This window comes from Mauremys mutica, chromosome 4, assembly GCF_020497125.1.
Source record: "Mauremys mutica isolate MM-2020 ecotype Southern chromosome 4, ASM2049712v1, whole genome shotgun sequence".
Taxonomy (NCBI): domain Eukaryota; kingdom Metazoa; phylum Chordata; order Testudines; family Geoemydidae; genus Mauremys; species Mauremys mutica.
The window spans coordinates 133,252,975-133,270,275 of record NC_059075.1 but is presented as its reverse complement, the minus strand read 5'-3'; the positions used below and the strand labels follow the sequence as shown (position 1 = coordinate 133,270,275).

General features: G+C 50.2%; 2 protein-coding genes across 10 annotated transcripts in view; one reads left to right on the top strand and one right to left on the bottom strand.

Moving 5' to 3' along the window:
• Positions 1 to 6,329: 6,329 nt before the first annotated feature.
• The window catches only part of LOC123369424 (inositol 1,4,5-triphosphate receptor associated 2-like), a 31,180-nt gene continuing 20,208 nt past the window's right edge, over positions 6,330 to 17,301 (top strand). The window contains exons 1-2 of one of the 9 annotated variants that reach the window (XM_045015005.1): positions 6,330 to 6,615; positions 16,081 to 16,135. The gene's annotated coding sequence lies outside the window, so the exon portion shown is untranslated. Of the gene's footprint in view, positions 6,616 to 8,404; positions 8,651 to 8,680; positions 9,302 to 15,795; positions 16,189 to 17,301 lie in introns of those variants that run through there. The other 8 variants (XM_045015003.1, XM_045015002.1, XM_045015007.1 and 5 more) reach the window with 8 other exon arrangements.
• LOC123369428 (histone H2A.J) lies at positions 7,518 to 7,947 on the bottom strand. The gene has a single exon (XM_045015013.1). The coding sequence runs from the start codon at positions 7,911 to 7,913 to the stop codon at positions 7,524 to 7,526; it is 390 nt and encodes a 129-aa protein (XP_044870948.1). The 5' UTR covers positions 7,914 to 7,947; the 3' UTR covers positions 7,518 to 7,523.

Genomic DNA, 17,301 nt, shown 5'->3' with positions numbered 1-17,301 from the left:
TTCAGTGTATAGTACAATATTTATATTCCAATCAATTTATTTTATAATTATATGGTAAAAATCAGAGTAAGCGATTTTTCTGTACTAGTCTGCTGTGACACTTTTCTATTTTTGTCTGACTTTGTAAGCAAGTAGTTTTTAAGTGAGGTGAAACTTGGGGGTACTCAAGACAAATCAGCCTCCTGAAAGGGGTACAGTAGTCTGGAAAGGTTGAGAACCACTGTGTTAGAGCAGCCCTTATGCCACTGAGGCCTTGTCTACACTACAAGACTATTTCGAATCAACTTAGTTCGAATTTGTGGATTCGACCTTATGAAGTCGAATTTGTGTATCCATACTAAATACACTAATTCGAATTTCTGAGTCCACATTCACGGGGCCAGCGTCGACTTTGGAAGCGGTGCACTGTGGGAAGCTATCCCACAGTTCCCGCAGTCCCCGCTGCCCATTGGAATGCTGGGTAGAGCCCCCAATGCCTGCTGGGGGGAGAAATGTGTCGAGGGTGGTTTTGGGTAAGTGTCGTCATTGAACCGTCAATCACAACCTCCCTCCCTCCCTCCCTCCTTGAAAGCGCCTGCGGACAATCTGTTCGTGCACTTTTCTGGTCAGTGACAGCGCGGACGCCACAGCACTGCAAGCATGGAGCCCGCTGCGATCATCGCCGTTTTCTCCTCCTCGCACTTTATCGTCCACCTCTTCCACAGTCAGCTGCTGAGAAATTGGGCTACTTTTCAATGGTGCTGCAAGCACTGGGGGACCATAGGGGACGTTTTACAAACATCAATGTCGGGTGGCCGGGCAAGGTTCATGATGCGTGTGTTTTCAGGAACTGTGGGCTGCTCAGATGCCTGCAGGAAGGTAGTTTCTTCCCGGACCACGAAATAACTGTTGTGGATGTGCAGATGCCTATAGTCATCCTCGGGGACCCAGCCTGCCCACTAATGCACTTGCTCATGAAGCCCTATACAGGCGCCTGGGACAGCGACAAGGAACTCTTCAAATACCAGCGAGCAGCGTGACCTGTGACTGTTCAGTTTCTTTACAGAGAAGCTGAACCTGCCCCTGTTTCTTTACCCAGTTACTGTTGACTCTCCTCTTCGGTTACATACCCCGTTCACCCCGTTACTCCCACTTCCAGCACACGTGTAAAAATAAAATACATGTCCTATTATTACTTAACAAAGGTTTCTTTATTCATGACTTTTCGTGAAAGGGTTGAAACTGGGACGCAGACTGTGCTGGGTAGGGTGTGCGGTGATGTAAAGACCGCCTCTAAACTCAAGGAATGACAGGCTCCTGCTCCTAGAGCGGTCCGCAGTGCCGGAATGCTTCTTTCAACGGAGCCTGCCATCCCTCTTTATGTAATTCTGTGTGCGGGCGGATATGTGACCTTGTGGTGGAGGAGGACGGATACAGATTCCTCAGCTGCGTGACTCAGCGGTCCAGGACAAGGACCGCTGTATAAGATCTGTAACCGCCCTCCCCCGCTGCAAAGTCACATCTCCCCCGCCCACACAGATCCTGGAAACCACCTCCCATACTGACCAGGGTGCCTACTGACTGCACCGTGTGTGTGACCCGCTGCTGATCCTGCCCCCGTGTCTGTACCCTGGGAAAGGTGACTGTCCTATGCAATTAACCACCCCCTTCCCCACGCCCCCCATTCAAACACAGTCTTCTTTGAAAAAACATAACGGAAACAGTAATTAACAGCAAAGCATTTTTATTAATTAAGTAGACAGTTAGGGGATGGGACTGGGATTGGGACTACTGTGAGTCTGGAAGTGAAGGACTTCGGCAAATGTAGGGTATGAGAGCTTTTGGGTACTTGAGCACTGTGCTGTGGTGCAGTGACAGTATTCACGTCCCCGGCCGCCCCTCCTCCTGATTATTTTCGGTGAGGGGGGTATGGGACTTTGTGGCGGGGGAGTGCGGTTGCAGATACACTGCAGGGTGTCTCTGTCCTCCTGCGGTCCTGCAGAACATCCACAAGGCGCCTGAGCGTGTCCGTTTGCTCCCTCACTAGTCCAAGCAGCGTTTCAGTCGCCTGCTTGTCTTCCTCACGCCACCTCTCCTCCCGTTCGCTGTGTGAGCGCTGGCACAGAGAGACGGTCTCCCTCCACTGGCTCTGCTGGTCCGCCTCTGCTAGGTAGCAGCCCATACGTTCCTCGAACATCTTGTCCCTTGTCTTTTTCTTTCGCCGCCTAATCTTTGCCAGCCTCTGCGAGGGGGATGCTGTGGCAGGTCTGGAGACAGTGGAAGCTGTGAGATGGGAAACAGGGAGTGAATTCCTTGCAAAGATACATTTTTGCGAACAATTAACTGAGTCTAGGCTGTCTCTGTGAATTCTGGGTTGAGACCCCTGTGCCTGCTGGGGCACAAATCATTTTCGCGGTGGATTCTGGGTAAATGTCGCCAGTCATTACTTCCTCCGGGAAAGCAACGGCAGACAATCATTTCAAGCCCGTTTTCCCAGAATTGCCCTGGCATACGCCATAGCGTGGCAACCATGGACACTGTTTTGCCTTTTGTGTATGTCACCGTATGTGTACTAGATGCCGCTGACAGAGGCGGGCCAGCAGCGCTACACAGCAGCATGCTTTTGCTTTTGCATGACAGCAGAGATGGTTACCAGCCATATTGTACCATCTACCATACCATAAATTGGTAATAAGATGGTAATAAGATGGGCATGGTTACCTGTCCTTTTGCACTGCACCATTTGGTGCTGTCATAAGTGCCCCTGGCTGAGCAGCCAGGGGCGCAAAAGCAAAAATTGGGAATGACTCCCTGAGTCAATCCCTCCTTTTTGGTATCTAAAAATAGAATCAGTCCTGCCTAGATTATGGGCAAGTGTACTAGAGAACCACTGTATCATAGAACCAGAGAGCACAGCTGCTCTGTGTCCGATCCTGCATAAATTTGGAGCTGTATGCTATTCACAGGGGGTGCTCCTGCAACAACACCACCTGTTCATTCCGGCCTTCCCACAGCCTTCCTGGGCTACCATACCATTGTCCCACCACTTGTGTGATGAAGTAATAAAGAATGCAGGAATAAGACACAGTGACTTGTTTGTGAGAAATGAGTGGAAGGAAGCCTCCAGCTGCAATGATAGTCCAGGCAGGACATTAATTACTGTGGATGAAGGAGCCCATCATCCCTCTGCTAGTCCAGGGGCAATTCAATCTTTTCTTTACACAGGAAGGGTGGGGGCTGATGGAGCTCAGCCCCCTGTTGCAATGATGAGGACGGTTACCAGCCATACTGCACCATCTACCATGAAAAATTAGGGCCAGGCGCCCTTGATCGACCTCACAGATGCTAGTACGCATGGTTACCAGTCCTTTTGCACTGCCCCATGTGCCAATAGGCTGATGATGAGGACGGATACCAGTCTTTTTGTACCATCAGCCATCCATAGCGTGGGGGGAGCAAGGATGTTGGTGTTGAGTGCTGCACCATCGCGTCTATCTGCAGCATTCAGTAAAGATAGGGTGACATGTAAAAGAGTCAACAGAGGATTGTTTTCACTTCTGGTGGTGGGTGGGGTGTGTGCGCAAATTGCCGAACTATGCCCTGACCCACCGCAGACACTGTGTTTGACCCTAGAAGCATTTGGAGCTCATCCAAGAATGCAAATACTTTTCGGAGACAGCAGGAACTGTGGGATACCTTGCGTCCTCATTCCCCCCTCCCTCCATGAGCGTCCATTATATTCTTTGGCTTTCCGTTACGCTCGTCACGCAGCTGCGTGCTGAGTCTGTGCTATGCCGTCTGTCCGTAGATTTTTTAAAAATACTTTGGACCAGGCGTAAAATTACAGTAATTACCCTAATTAGATGCAGGAGTCTCCGAGCGAGATCACCCTGAGGACGGTCACTGAAGGAGATAGAGAGCGCATGCTGTGTGAAAGCTAGCACGAACCAGGGCCCGATGCAGCCGTGCTCGGGGAGGCAGTGCTCCCTGAGTACCTCATGAAAGCCTTGCGCGGAAAAGTGTGCTACCACGGAGCACCCAATAAGGCAGCTCTCCCCAGGAACCTCCTGCTGATGCTTTTCGATTAACGCAAGGAGAGCTTCGTGGAGATCTCCAAGGATGATTTCTGTTCTATCACCATATATAGAGAGCCCTCCTTTTCACACAGTTAAGATTCCTGTTATATTAAGAATAAAAGTTAACATGGTTAAAGCACTTACCGACTGCTCCTTCCCCTGATTCAGGATCCGGGTTCATGGCCGGGGAGGGTTGGTAGGGGATCTCCGTGACAGTGATGAATAGATCCTGGCTGTCGGGGAAACCAGCGTTGTAAGCGCTCTCGCCTGCCTCGTCCTCCACAAACCCTTCCTCATCTTCCCCGTCCGCGAACATCGCCGAGGAACTGGCCGTCGACACTGTCCCATCGTCAGAGTCCACGGTCACTGGTGGGGCAGTGGTGGCAGGCTCCGTAGCGTCCGTTTGCCGCTTTGATTTTTTGGTAGCCTTGTCTGGGGTCCTTGATTTTCACGCGGCGCTGCGTTGCATGACAGCTGTATCCTCTGTCTGGATCATGGCTTTGGAGACCTTCTCATAGGTCTTTGCATTCCGTGTTTTGGAGCGCAGCTCCGAAAGCACAGACTCCTCGCCCCACACACCGATCAGATCGAAGAGTTCCCAGTCAGTCTATGCTGGGTCCCTCTTTCTATTCACAGATAACATGAACTCCTCTGCTGGAGAGCTCTGCATCGTTGCAGGTGCTGCGGAGCTCGCCCCGATGTCCAGCCAGGACGTCAGATTCAAAGTGCCCAGACAGGAAAATGAATTCAAATTTTCCCGGGTCATTTCCTGTGTGGCTGGTCAGAGAATCCAAGCTCCGACTGCTGCCCAGAGCGTCAACAGAGTGGTGCACTGTGGGATAGCTCCCGGAGCTACTAAGTTCGATTTGCATCCACACCTAGCCTAATTCGAGCTAGCCATGTCGAATTTAGCGTTACTCCACCTGTCGGGGTGGAGTACCGAATTCGAACTAAAGAGCCCTCTAGTTCGAATTAAATGGCTTCCTGGTGTGGACGGTTGAGCGGTTAGTTCGAATTAACGCTGCTAAATTCGAATTAAAGTCCTAGTGTAGACCAGGCCTGAGAGAGTACCTAAAGTTAAATGAGGAGCAGCCACAGTTAAATGACAGGGATCAGCAGGGAGGCTTCTCATAAAGATGAGCTGCAAAGCCAGATGAGTTGAGCAGATTCCCATCCTGAAGGCTCTCACCAGCTACTCAGAAGCCTTCAGCATGGAAAGATTTCTTTGATTAAACCCTTTTTAAGCCCTTCTTAGAATATGATGTCTTCACAGAATTTTATAAACCCTGCACCCCCCCGCCACCCAATCAGTTTTAAAATCCAACCAAGAGTGTATGCTTTTTAAAAAAAACAAAAACTCCAAAGAGGAGGAGTATTTTATAGCTCAGCAAAGCCTTAGCATGGATAGACCCATAACTGGCCTTTATCTTGAGAGTACTGAGAAGTAGGCACATGTTTGAATTAATGGTATGGTTCATAGAGACACCATGAAGAGAAATATTAAATCTGCCTGAATTTTGTTGTCTTCCAATAACACTTAGGACAAAACTCTTAAGATATTAGAAGGGAAAATATTTCTCTTTTTCAGTTGATTTACTTCATATATTTGACAATGTGTATAGTCAGTTTCCTCTTGTGGGTCTAAGTCACAGTAAGATTGACAGAAACTTCCTAAAAGTGTGTAATTGTAAAATCTCAAATTTGCGAAGGGTCTGAAACTACTTCTAACTAACATCTTGGAAAAGAGATGCATTTGACTATCCCTCTAATGGAAATATACATAGCAGGTTATGTTCCCTTCCCAGTGAAAACTCAGTGGGAGTGGCAAACTTGTCAGTGTGCCTGTGTGAAATGGGGAGGTACCTCAAATGTTATAGAAGAAAGAAAAATGCTTGGAAAGCTGTTTTACTGTACTTCCTTCTAAAAGGATAAAGAAATAAGGTTTAAATACAGTAAAATCAATGCTTGCTGTTAGTGGAGTTTCAAGCCACACTGTCTAGTCTCGGCAGAGATTTTCTGCTTCATTGAAATCCTCCCAGGGTGTCATTGCTCTTTAAATGCTTTTTAGCAGGTTTCTGGGTTACTAGGGATCACTGGATATATTTGAATTCAAAACTGCACCTCCAATTTCACTGGCCCGTCACCTGCTTTGTTCCAAGGAAAAAGCATGCAGAAAATCCATGTCTGTGGATGATTTGAAACAACGTTACCTTTCTAATGAGCTCAGTGCGAGAGAGAGAGAGATGGCAGGTAGCCCTACACTGTATATCCACAGAGAACAGGACCAGAAAGGCTAGTCAAAGAAGATTCCCCTCAGCTGGCTGTGCCAGTTTGTTTGAACTTTGGAGAAGACCTCATGTACAGATGGTAAAAGTCACTTGGACTCACTCTTTCACCTTGGCTGAGACTGCTAACAATGGAATTAATTACTCAAGACTTTCAGTGGCTTTTATAATGGTACCTGTTTACTTAAAACTAGACTTAGCACAATTCTGCAGGCTACTGAGCAACAGTTAGTTTTTGAGAACCTGATCCCTACCAACCTGTACTTTGGAACAAGGTGAGTAGAAACCCACAGGTGAAGTCTTCATGTTCTATTACCAAGTCCCTGAGCCATCCCCTTTCCTGGGATCTGTACTCTGCTTTCTCTGTTCAGCAGGTCACTAATAAATCTTCACCTTCGTTTCCAGAATGTACTGAGGCACCATCAAGGGAACAAAATGCCTTATTCACTTTTTGGGTTTCAGGGGGAGAATCACTGTTTGCCAAACATGCAAAAAAGAGAGATTGAGCTTTCCAGGTAGTATGGTAACATTCTCAGGAGTGTCTCTCTAACTTGACAAGAGTTAGTGAGCAGGATGTATAGCACCATGCTGACGGAGGGAGGAGGTACCTGCTCTGCAGCTCTCTACTGCTGATATACAGGTAATTCCTTTATTTTAAAAGGATAGACATCAGCTCCTGCTTAGTAATATTTACTCCAATCTCCTGGAGCCAAAACAATATGCCTTCTAATAAGAGCTATGTGATAGCTTCAGAAATCCATTAGTGGCTTCAGTGGGGCAGCTAGTGGCCTGAACTGAGCCACTAACATCCTATGAGCTTTTCATGCTCAAAGAAAACATGGCGATAGCAGCGGTGAGCTGTCTCCCATGGTGACTTGGGATTATCCTTAGGCAAGGTAAAAGGCTGGCATCACCTTGACACAGTTAATGTAGTGTGCCATTGCCTATTGTTCCTGTAGGGCTTTTTAGTTGTAGCCTAGCAAAAGGATATAGGACTACAGCTGTGTCACTGTGGCCGGTGATCCCGTCTTCGCACCAAAGGGTTAAAGGTTTTAGCTCCATTATACTGGCCAAGCTTGAATTTGGGTGTTCATTCAGTCTACCTCAATTCCCCCTTTGTTTTAGACAGTATTGGTCACTTCCTGCTCCAAATTGTTAAAACAGCTTTTTTCTTTTTCGGGTTTTACTTGCTCTTAGCCTTGTGACTCTCGGTTTTCTTGGGCAGCAGTACAGCCTGGATATTGGGCAGGACACCCCCCTGAGCGATCGTCACTTTCCCCAGCAGCTTGTTGAGCTCCTCATCGTTACGGATGGCGAGCTGCAGATGGCGAGGAATGATCCTGGTTTTCTTGTTGTCCCGAGCAGCGTTGCCGGCCAGTTCCAGAATCTCAGCGGTCAGATACTCCAGCACCGCGGCCATATAGACCGGAGCTCCAGCCCCGACCCGCTCAGCGTAATTACCTTTGCGAAGCAACCGATGCACACGGCCCACTGGGAACTGCAGCCCAGCCCGCGAGGAGCGAGACTTCGCCTTAGCTCGCACTTTACCTCCCTGCTTTCCTCGGCCTGACATGATTGATGATCGCTTTAAGCAGCACTCAGAGCAACAAAAGAGGAAAAGAAAAACAGCTGCCCTATTCCACCCTGGCAGTGGCTGTTTTTCAGTGGCAAGTAGTCACTCAGGTATGCTTTATGCTCCTGTAACTCAGGTTCAGGTTTTGTGTCAGAATTGTGTAGCATCTGCAGTTGTGTGAAATCAGGTGGAGCTTAGATGTTTTGATGAAGTTTTGAGCTGAGATTTTGTTCAGGACTGAAATTCCAAGCAAGAGCAAAGAGAATGGGTACATTTCCTATGGCTTTGCTAGGAGCCTTCTTAATCCTAAAATTCTCTCTCATCCTGGCTGCTTGTTTTATGGGTGCTGTTGCTGAAGGTGTGATGGCTAATAGATAGTTGCCAGCTGGGGAAGTTGGTGCCACGGTAAGGTGCATTGGCTTGTTTCTTGCTTGTTGCTGAGCCATGCCCTCCACACAGATCTAACCAATCATGTCTGCAGCATCAGCAGCCACTGTCATCTGAGCAGCATGCTTTGCAAGCAAAGGACTGGATAATCCCCCACCATCGCAGTTGTTTCTGTTTGAAAGCAGGTTAAGGAAGCTTTGGAGGGAGCCTGGGAAGGATGTGGCTGTAGTAGGCTGCATCAGTTAAGGGGGTGATAGATCTCACAGCGGCGCACAAGGCGTGTAAGCCCAGAATCCAGAAAAAGCAGCTGCTGCTCACGTCTGAGGGAGCCTGTGGAAGTCTTCTATCAGGTTATTACTTTGTCTCTCAGTTAATGATGCTTAGCTGGAATGTGTCTCTGCATGGGGTGCTTTAATGCTTTCATTTGGTGCAGGCTACGTTATGTTTAGATTTAAAGCACGGTTTAAAGGGAAATCTTTATTACCAGACCAAAGGCATTGAGAGAACAGAGTACAGAGGTTTGGTCTATAAGGTCTCAGCCAGCCAGCAGGGCTGGTACTGATCAAGGGGGAACATCTCTTGTTAATTTCAATGCTGGGCTTTGTAAATCTTCAGAGGCAGCTAGAGCAAATGCCCCCTTCATGCCCACGCCGCACTGATTACTAGGTTGTAAGCTTGGGGGCAGGGTTTGTCTGATGCACCTTCTAGGTGATGAAAAAATAACATTTGACCCTTCCAGCGGGACAGGGCCAGCAACTCAGCTCATGGATGGAGCATGGTACTGGGGAGTTCATGGTCTGCTTTAGATCTGCTTTAACAGGCATACAATTAAAAATACAGCTGATGGGCTCTCCCCTTTTGGCTTCTTGCTCACAACTAGGGGGCCCGCTTACGTGAAGGGTTTGGGTAAGGCCTGATCCAGCAACCTTAATAGCAAAGGTGCTGTCTCTGGGGGATGAACTGCATGGAACAGAACACCTCCCTTCCCCCACCCCCGATAGGTTTGTTCAAGAGTTAGTAGGTTAAAGTATGTGGATGTTTGGCCTCTTGCCCTCCAATATGGGGGTGTGTCTGCACCCCTGTGGTATTGGGGTGTGTGGGGCAGCAGGCTCTCGTGCCAGGTCCCTTTGCTGCTCTGAGCCCTGTGGAAGCAACAGCTGGAGGCAGCAGTGCCACTGTGGGGTGGATGGGGGAGAGGAGGGAGGATGGAAGGGAGGCTGTCTCTACTCTCAGCTGGAGGAGAGAAGCTCTGAACCACTTCAGTGGGTATCCTATCTTGTGTTTCTGGCAGTTATCCATGCAAATTTCTGATCGGCCCAAAGTGGCTGCCAGTAGCAATGAGTTCCACAGCACTATACATTGAAGAAAAAGCCACAGTCTATAGGAGGGTGTCCTATTTACTTTCCCCAAACCATCTATTTTATATATTTTGGTCATGTCCCCTCTTTTCTATCTTTGAAAAGCCTGACCCTTCAGTTTAATCTCGCCATGCTGGTGTATCTGTCGTTGTTGTTACCCTTAGCTGACCTCCTATTTCTGTCTAATTCTTTAAGATTATCTATTTACTTGTTGCTCTTCCTCCACGTTGGATCATGAAAACAAGCCCTTCCCTAGTATGTACTGTTTTGGTTGCAACTTCTAAGGAAGTGAATATTTAAGTTTTTTATGTAAATAAAATTGTACTACACCCTTTTTTGGCTAAATCTTACCTTTTGTGTCTAACCTATCTCATTGTGTTGCTAATGGATTAGAGAAGACAGAATTCAGCAGAGAGGGAGCCAGATCGGTGGTCTGGACTCCTGGGTTCTGTTCTCTAGTTTTGTTACTGACTCCTCAGTAATTGACTTTAGCTCTCTGTACTGCCATTTCTCCATTTTAAAATGGGGATAATGATATTGACCAACCTTTGGAAAGAGCTTTAAAACAGCCAGGCACTAGATTTTAAAGATGGATGTTTAATGCCCATGCATAGAAGCCAACTGGAAAATGCTGAGAGCTACAGGTAGAACTCACTACACAGGTGTGAAAGTATTTATAAAGAGTGATGCTGCTCCATTTTATTGCTTATTAACTGCACCTGTGACTTGGCTTCTGCCTATTGCAGATCTTGGGACTCTAACTCAGGTACTTGGTTCCTCTCACCCTAATGTCTGAGTATCTTTCTTGTATTTGTCTTTGAAACATGCCTGTGAGGGAGGGCTGGGCTATTTCCATTGTACACGGTGGGAGCTGAGGCACACAGAGGCTAAGTGACTTGCCTAAGGTCGCCAGGAGTTGGTTGTAAGGCAGGGACTTGAACCGAGGACTTCCAAATCACTAGGCCATCTTTCCTCTCACCCACTAGTCTAATGCAGCTCAGTCCTGAACTTCAGACCCTTCCCCTGCCTGCTATTCTGTGCCCACGCTAGTGCCCTAACCCCTGGATGATCTGGCATCTGTCAGATGTTTCCTGCCTTTGCCTCCAGTTTCTCCAAAAGCTTGATGATGACCAAGGAGTGCTGTATTAAAAGGGCTTATTTTCTTTCTTGGGGCTGGCTTGCTCTCTGAACTGTACAGTGGATTAGTGCAGAGCTGGCGTGACCCTAAGGCACCAAAATCGAAAGAAATGAGAGAGAACAGGAAGGGGGTTGGGGAGAAATCTTGCTCTCAATAAAGGCTTTAGAGTATGAAAAGAAGGGGGTGAAACTTGACAGTTAACGCCTTGCAAAATGTCCAGGCAAGATCTCAATCCACCCACAGTAATTATACTTAGCTCTCATATAGCTCTGCTCAGCTCTCAAACATCTAAAAAATGTTTACTGAAGTTCTAATTGTGATGAACCCTTATTATTGATCCTAAGCTTTTATTACTAATTACTAGTATTACTGTGGCCCCCAACAAAGACCAGTGCCCAGGTGTGCTAGGGGCCGTACAGACAATCCAATCCTGGAAGGGTTAACAGGCCTTTTCAAGGCCATGATCTTGCAAATAAGTCAATGGGCCTATTCCCAGTGCATAAGAGTAGGTCTTTTTATGAGTAGGGCCTTAAACATTTCTGGGGTTACTGCCTCTAAGAGAACTCAGTATGTTCTGGCAGTTCTACTTTTCTGGGCGTGGGGTGTGGAGTTTAAGCAGTAACCACCTCACCCCAAAACTTTGGGGATGTTGTGAAACATTAATACAGGTCTGAGCATCGAGGTTGTTTTGGAAGCCTGATCCAAATTTCAGGCAGCTTCTGGGGCATGGAGAGCACGTGGGAAGTGAGTAGGTAGAAGATACAGGTACAGGGAATTGTGGGATAGGTGTTGGAGGACTGTGTAAACGGGAGCCCAGCTACCTGTGCTTTTGCTGCCTCCCCATTGCAAAATGGGCAGGTAGGGATGTGGGCAGAGCTCAACACGCTCTCTGCCCCATACTCCGCTGCCGAGCCCACCAGCGTGGGTTCAGTGCATGTGTGGGTTCTGAGTGCGCATGTCTGGCAGTAACACACCAAGCCTACGGTACTATTTGCAGGACTGGGACAGGTGGGTCTAGGTGCGTCCAAAACGAAAGGCCCGGCCCCTCAGCCAAAGAGGGAGGAACTGCCCAGTCCAGGCTGCAATTGAGTACTGGGGACAACGAAGGAGAAAACAGGAATGAGTGAGGTCCAAAGGTTAAAACTCAGGGAACCAGAAGGGGACACTGAGCAGGGAACCTCAGGCAGTGCCCACTGCTGCTCAAAGGCATCTAGGGACTTGGTGGATGCCACCCAGAGGACCTCAGCCTGGAGGCATGATACGAGGGAGCAGACACAGGCCCCACAGCTGCAGAGCACCCCCTGTCCAGCCTCCTCCTCCTGCCGTGCTGGATGGATGTCTTGGCCAGCTGAGAAGATCCCACGACATTGCAAGGCCGTGGCTGGGGCGTGCCTAGATCAGGAGGTGCAGCCAGAACTTGTGAGCGTTTCCAGAAGAGCCGGAAGAGGGGGCTGAGCCTGCCGTGTGGACACACCACCAAACTGTGCGATTTTCCTGCGTACTTCTTGGCTGCTCATCCAGGGAGCCTTTGGCTGTTCCTCCCCCTGCAGCAGCACCAGGAGGGTTGAGTGTTACCACTTTAGGATTTCAGTAGCAAGTCTCAGAAAAGGCAGAGTCACTACTCCCCTTGGGCCGGGAGGTATGAGTGACTGTGTGCTCTAGGGCTCTATCTGCTCTGAGACTGCATGGGGGTCTCTCCTGCCTGGGGGCAGCTGCTCATCTTTAGCTCCTAAGGCCATCGCCGGACTGCAGCTTTAATCTTATTACGGGAACAAGCTGCTTTATGGGCTGCAATGCGATTTGATCAGTAGGGACAGCTGCATTATGCTGCTGGCAAGAGAGCGGGGGTCACAGGGAGGGTGATGCAGTGCTGGGGGAAAGGAAATCGGGGGCCTGTTGTGGCAGGGAATGGGGGAAAACGGGGTGGGAGGGTGCGCTAGGCCTGTACATTGGGGCAGTGGTGGTGCAATGCTGGGGGGAAGATATGGGGTTACTATGGAGATAGCTGCTGTATAAACATCTTGACTTGTGCTAATGAAATCCTTGAGAGAGAAACGTCAAGTTTTCTGGAGACAGCAGGGGGCTTCCTTCACCATTTCCATGCTGGGTCAGTACCACGTCTCCCCCCGACCCAGCAGCAGTGCCTCACCTTCCCAGGTGTGGAGCTTTACCCACTCTCCCCTTCCACGTACCAGGGGTAGCTCTTTCTTGAAGGGCTTTGAGCTCTGCTGGCAAACGGCTGGAAGGAGCCGAAAGCATTGCAAGCGCGCAGTGTTTACAAGGCGGCAACGCAGCTTATAAACAAGGGGCTTCTTTAACGGCTGGGAGCAGGGAAAGCACATTCCAGGGACAGCACGCCTGCTGGGAGATCAGCTTCCTGGAGCAGCCTGGCCTGACTGGGAGACAAGAAACAGCATCTTCACAAATGCTTAATCCTTGACCTCCTCAGAGCACGCTCCAAGCACGAATGCATCCTCGGGGCCCTTGGGAGGTAGGTGTGTCAGACAGGGGAAATGAGGTGCAGAGATGAAGGGATTCACCCAAGGCCAGAGACGATCGCTGGCAGAGCCACTGGGCCGTCATTCTTGGTAGCAAGCAGAACAGCACTGAGAGGCTATTGGGTGCAGTGGGAGGAGAGCCCAAGGAGGTAGAGGAGTAGCCCAGGTGGCATTACCCTGCCTGAGCTCTCCCCACCCGCCTGCTGCCTGGAGCCCCCTCATCTTGATACAGTGCCATAGAATGGTATTGCACCAAACGCTTGGCCACAGAAAAGGACAATACCTTGGCCTGCTCCAGCGTCTTCTGTGGGAAGATTGGAAAGTGCCTCAGTGAACGAAGATTCACGTCAGTCCTGTGAGGCCGGGCAATTGTATATTTTACATTGTAAGTTCCTTGGGGCAGGGGCTGGCACTGACTATACTGCACCTATCATAACGGGACCCTGACTTTGCCTCCAGTAGAAATTTGTAGGTAAGTTTTACATCTGGGGAAACAGGCCCAGAGAGGGGAAGGGACTTGCCCAGGTCTCCTGAGTCTCAGTCGAGCACTTGATCCCCTAGCTCACCCTCCCCTGTAATGAACACTAGCTGGGATGAGAGATGTTAGAGGCAAGGGTTTTCAGCTGAGCTTTGAAACCAGGTGGACCACTGAGGCGAAAGAGGGAAACAGGGAGGTCACAGGCTGCATGGCAGGAGCTGCAGGGGAGGGTCTCGCCCTGGTGGTGGAGAGGAACGAGCTGGGATCAGATGAGGCCAAGGTCCATGAGACTGGCTCATATACCCCAAGAGAGACCCAGTGGTGCAGGGGGATGGGACCGTGTGTGTGTGAGAGAGAGACAATATTGTATTTCTCTCCATGCCTGAGACTCAGAGGAATTTGATTCCTTGTGGTGGGAGCAAAGGGCTAGCAGCAAACCCCTGGGTTTGATCCCTGTCCTGCCACTGACTTCGAATGGAAGTGACTTGTCCAGGGTCATGTATTGTGTGCCTCAGTTTCCCCAGTTGTCAGAAATGGATCAGTTGGCTCCCTCCCAGGGGGAGGGGGGGGCAGAGGGAGTATTGTCAGGCTTAGTTCATTAGTCTGCCAAGTGATTGGAGATCAGTGGATGGAAGGGGCTAGAGGGCTATTAGCCTGCCCAGCGCCCTGCCTGCCCCCTGCCGTGGGCTTGGCAGGGGAGGGGGCAGCGTGGCGGTGAGCTTTGTGTATATAACTGAGAAAAAGCCAGGCTGTGGGAAGGGAGCAGCCGTAAACAGATGCTGCGACAGCAGAAGAATGTCCCACTGGGCACAGCGCTGCGGCGGCAGGGAGCTCTCCCTGGGCCCACCCTCTCCACTGCCTGCTTCTCCAAACCCACGTCCTAGGGGAGGGTCTCTCCTCCCAGAGCCCAAGACCTGTCGAAGGTAGGCGAGGAGGAGAGGCTGGGGGCAGGGCTCTGTGTGGAGGGATACTTGGAGGCAGGGGGTTATCTGCCCTGCACACCCAGGGCCTGCCTTGCGGCTCCAGGCTTCCAGGGAGTCTCTGGCAGGGCAGCTCACAGGGGCACCCCAAAGCTCAGGACTTCTCCGGCCTCTGCTGGCAACAAGGGGCAGGGCTGGGCTTGGGCCCCTTCAGAGTGCCAGCTCTGTCTCAGGCTGGTCCCCACTCCCCTGCAGGGTTTATCCGTGGGGGGGGTGGAGTGGCTCATTGTGCCCAGCCTTGGCATGCAGCCCTGGAGGACTCTGCCCTGAGTGTGCCAGCACTCTGCCTGGGGGTGCAGGTGAGCTGGCAGGGGAATAACGGGGCCGGGGATGGCCTTAGAAGAGACCCTGACAGGCCACATCAGGGTACAGGCAGCTCTGGACAGGGGCAAGGGGGCTCAGAGGAACGTGCTTGTTCTCCAGCGCTGGGAAGGGATGGTGAGCTGGCATCCTCACCCAGGCTGCCCTGTATGTCTTCCTGGCAACAGAGACCACAGGGAGCAGGTGTAATGAGCATGGGCAGAGAACTGCTCACTCCCTAGCTGGTCCAGAGAGGATCTATAGGGCGCAAACCACAAAATGGGGGCTGTGGAGAGGCCCAGAGCGGGCATGGGGTCTGGGTTAGCACGAGGAGGGCAGAGTTCCAGGTGTGGTGTGAAATGGGGTGTCTGTGACAGGCTCCCAGGGCCATAGAGATTCAGGGGATGCTACAGATCACAGTGCATCGCCCCACAGTTTCATGGGATGCCCCCCTGAAATGATGCGTGAGGCCTTTGTCCATAGCCCCATCAGCCTTGACGGAGGTGGGAGTGTCTGTGTGTTTGACTGGGTTGTAGTGGAGGCTGCTCAAAGGGGCCCTGTGTAACCCCCATTAGGGGAGCGTGAGTCCTTACCTCGCTGCTGCTTCCAGCTGACGGATGTAGTTCTCTAGCTCCAGCAGGAGGAACCATTTGGAGGTGACTCCTGACCCGTCCCTCCCCTCCATTAGCTGCCCACGCCAAGGCTGGCTGGGGCTGAATTGAGTTCTTGGTCTGGCCCTGAGATCCCACTTGGGTTCTGCAGTGAGGGGACGGCATGACAAACCCAGAATCCCTGCCTCTCTGGGACAAGGGGGAACCCCTCCTAAAGGAACCCCCAGATCAGCACATTCCCTGCCTGTTCTGTTTCAAATGCTGACTTCTTCCGAAGTGAAGAATTCTGCTGCCTGTCCGTGGTGGTGTTGCCCCTCTGACTGTCTCTCTCACCCGTAGGGCCGTGCAGCATACCCCATGAGCTCCAGAGAGTGCTGCCATCCCTCTGCAGCACTCTTTCTCTTTCTCTGTCTTCAGCTTCCCACCTCACTCCACTGACAGATCCCTGGCAGTCTGGAATTCAGAGATCAAGGTAGGGTCACCTCACAAAATCTATGTATTGATCCTTCCAGCAGGCTCACACAGGTAAGTACCCAGGGAGGTATTTGGAAGTCACTGAACTGATAGATATCTGGAGGAGAGATTTAGGTCTTACAGATGTATTACTCTCTGCCTCAGTTTCCCCATCTGTAATATGGGGATAATGATACTGACCTTTGTAAAGCACTTTGAGATCTACTAATGAAAAGCACTAGATGGGAGCTGGGTATTATTTATTAGGTTGTAAGCTCTTTGGGGCGGGACCATCTATCTGTCCTGTGTCTGTACAGCACCTTGCACCATAAGATCCTGGGCCACGACTGGGGCTCATAGGCGCTACCACAATGCAAATAGTAAGAATAGGTGATTGGCACATTTCTGATCATACTCTATTGTACCAGCCTTGCTCGTCTCATACTCTACCATGTGAGTTTGGCTTAGCTTGCTGTTCCCAGATTGTCACTCATCTAGAAATCGCCTGCTCGCTGGCCTTGTCTGCCCTAGGGACGCTTTCAAAATTTCCCAGCACAGCTAACACCAGCTCTGCTCCCATTAAGAACATTGGGCTGCCTGGCCTAGGCTGGCTGCTGGCTTTTAAGATCTCTGTTGATTGAGGCTAGACCCTGGGGTCTGATCTCTCTCCCGTTGTCGTCAATACTCATCTTTCTGCTAACTTCAATGGGAACTGGACTGGGGGACAGTGGTGCTTCAAACACTGGTGGCTGGTCTGTGCTCAGGATCCCAATGTTGCTAATACCACGGAGCTGAACCGGTGTTAAAATCAGTGAGGATTGTTGCACGGACAAGGTTTTGGTCCTTCCAAACCCTGGGCACAACTGGAGCACGAGTCAGGTCCTGCCAGCTGGAATAGTCATCCCCTGTCCCATCAACTCTCTATCTCCTCCCAAATCTCAGTTGAAAACCTTTCCTTCCCCACCTTGCCCACGTCTGAGACTTGCTTCGTCTCTGCTCTGACTTACTGTTCCACTCTCTAGTAACAGGCCTGAGGGCATATGGCTTGTATGCAGGTCACGGTGTAACATACCATTACGTTGTTCTGCATTGACTGTTAGATTTACACGGGCTTTTTTATTTCCTTTTTCACTCTTTAAACCATCATGAAACAAATTTCCTTAAATCACATGCCCAAGCTATACC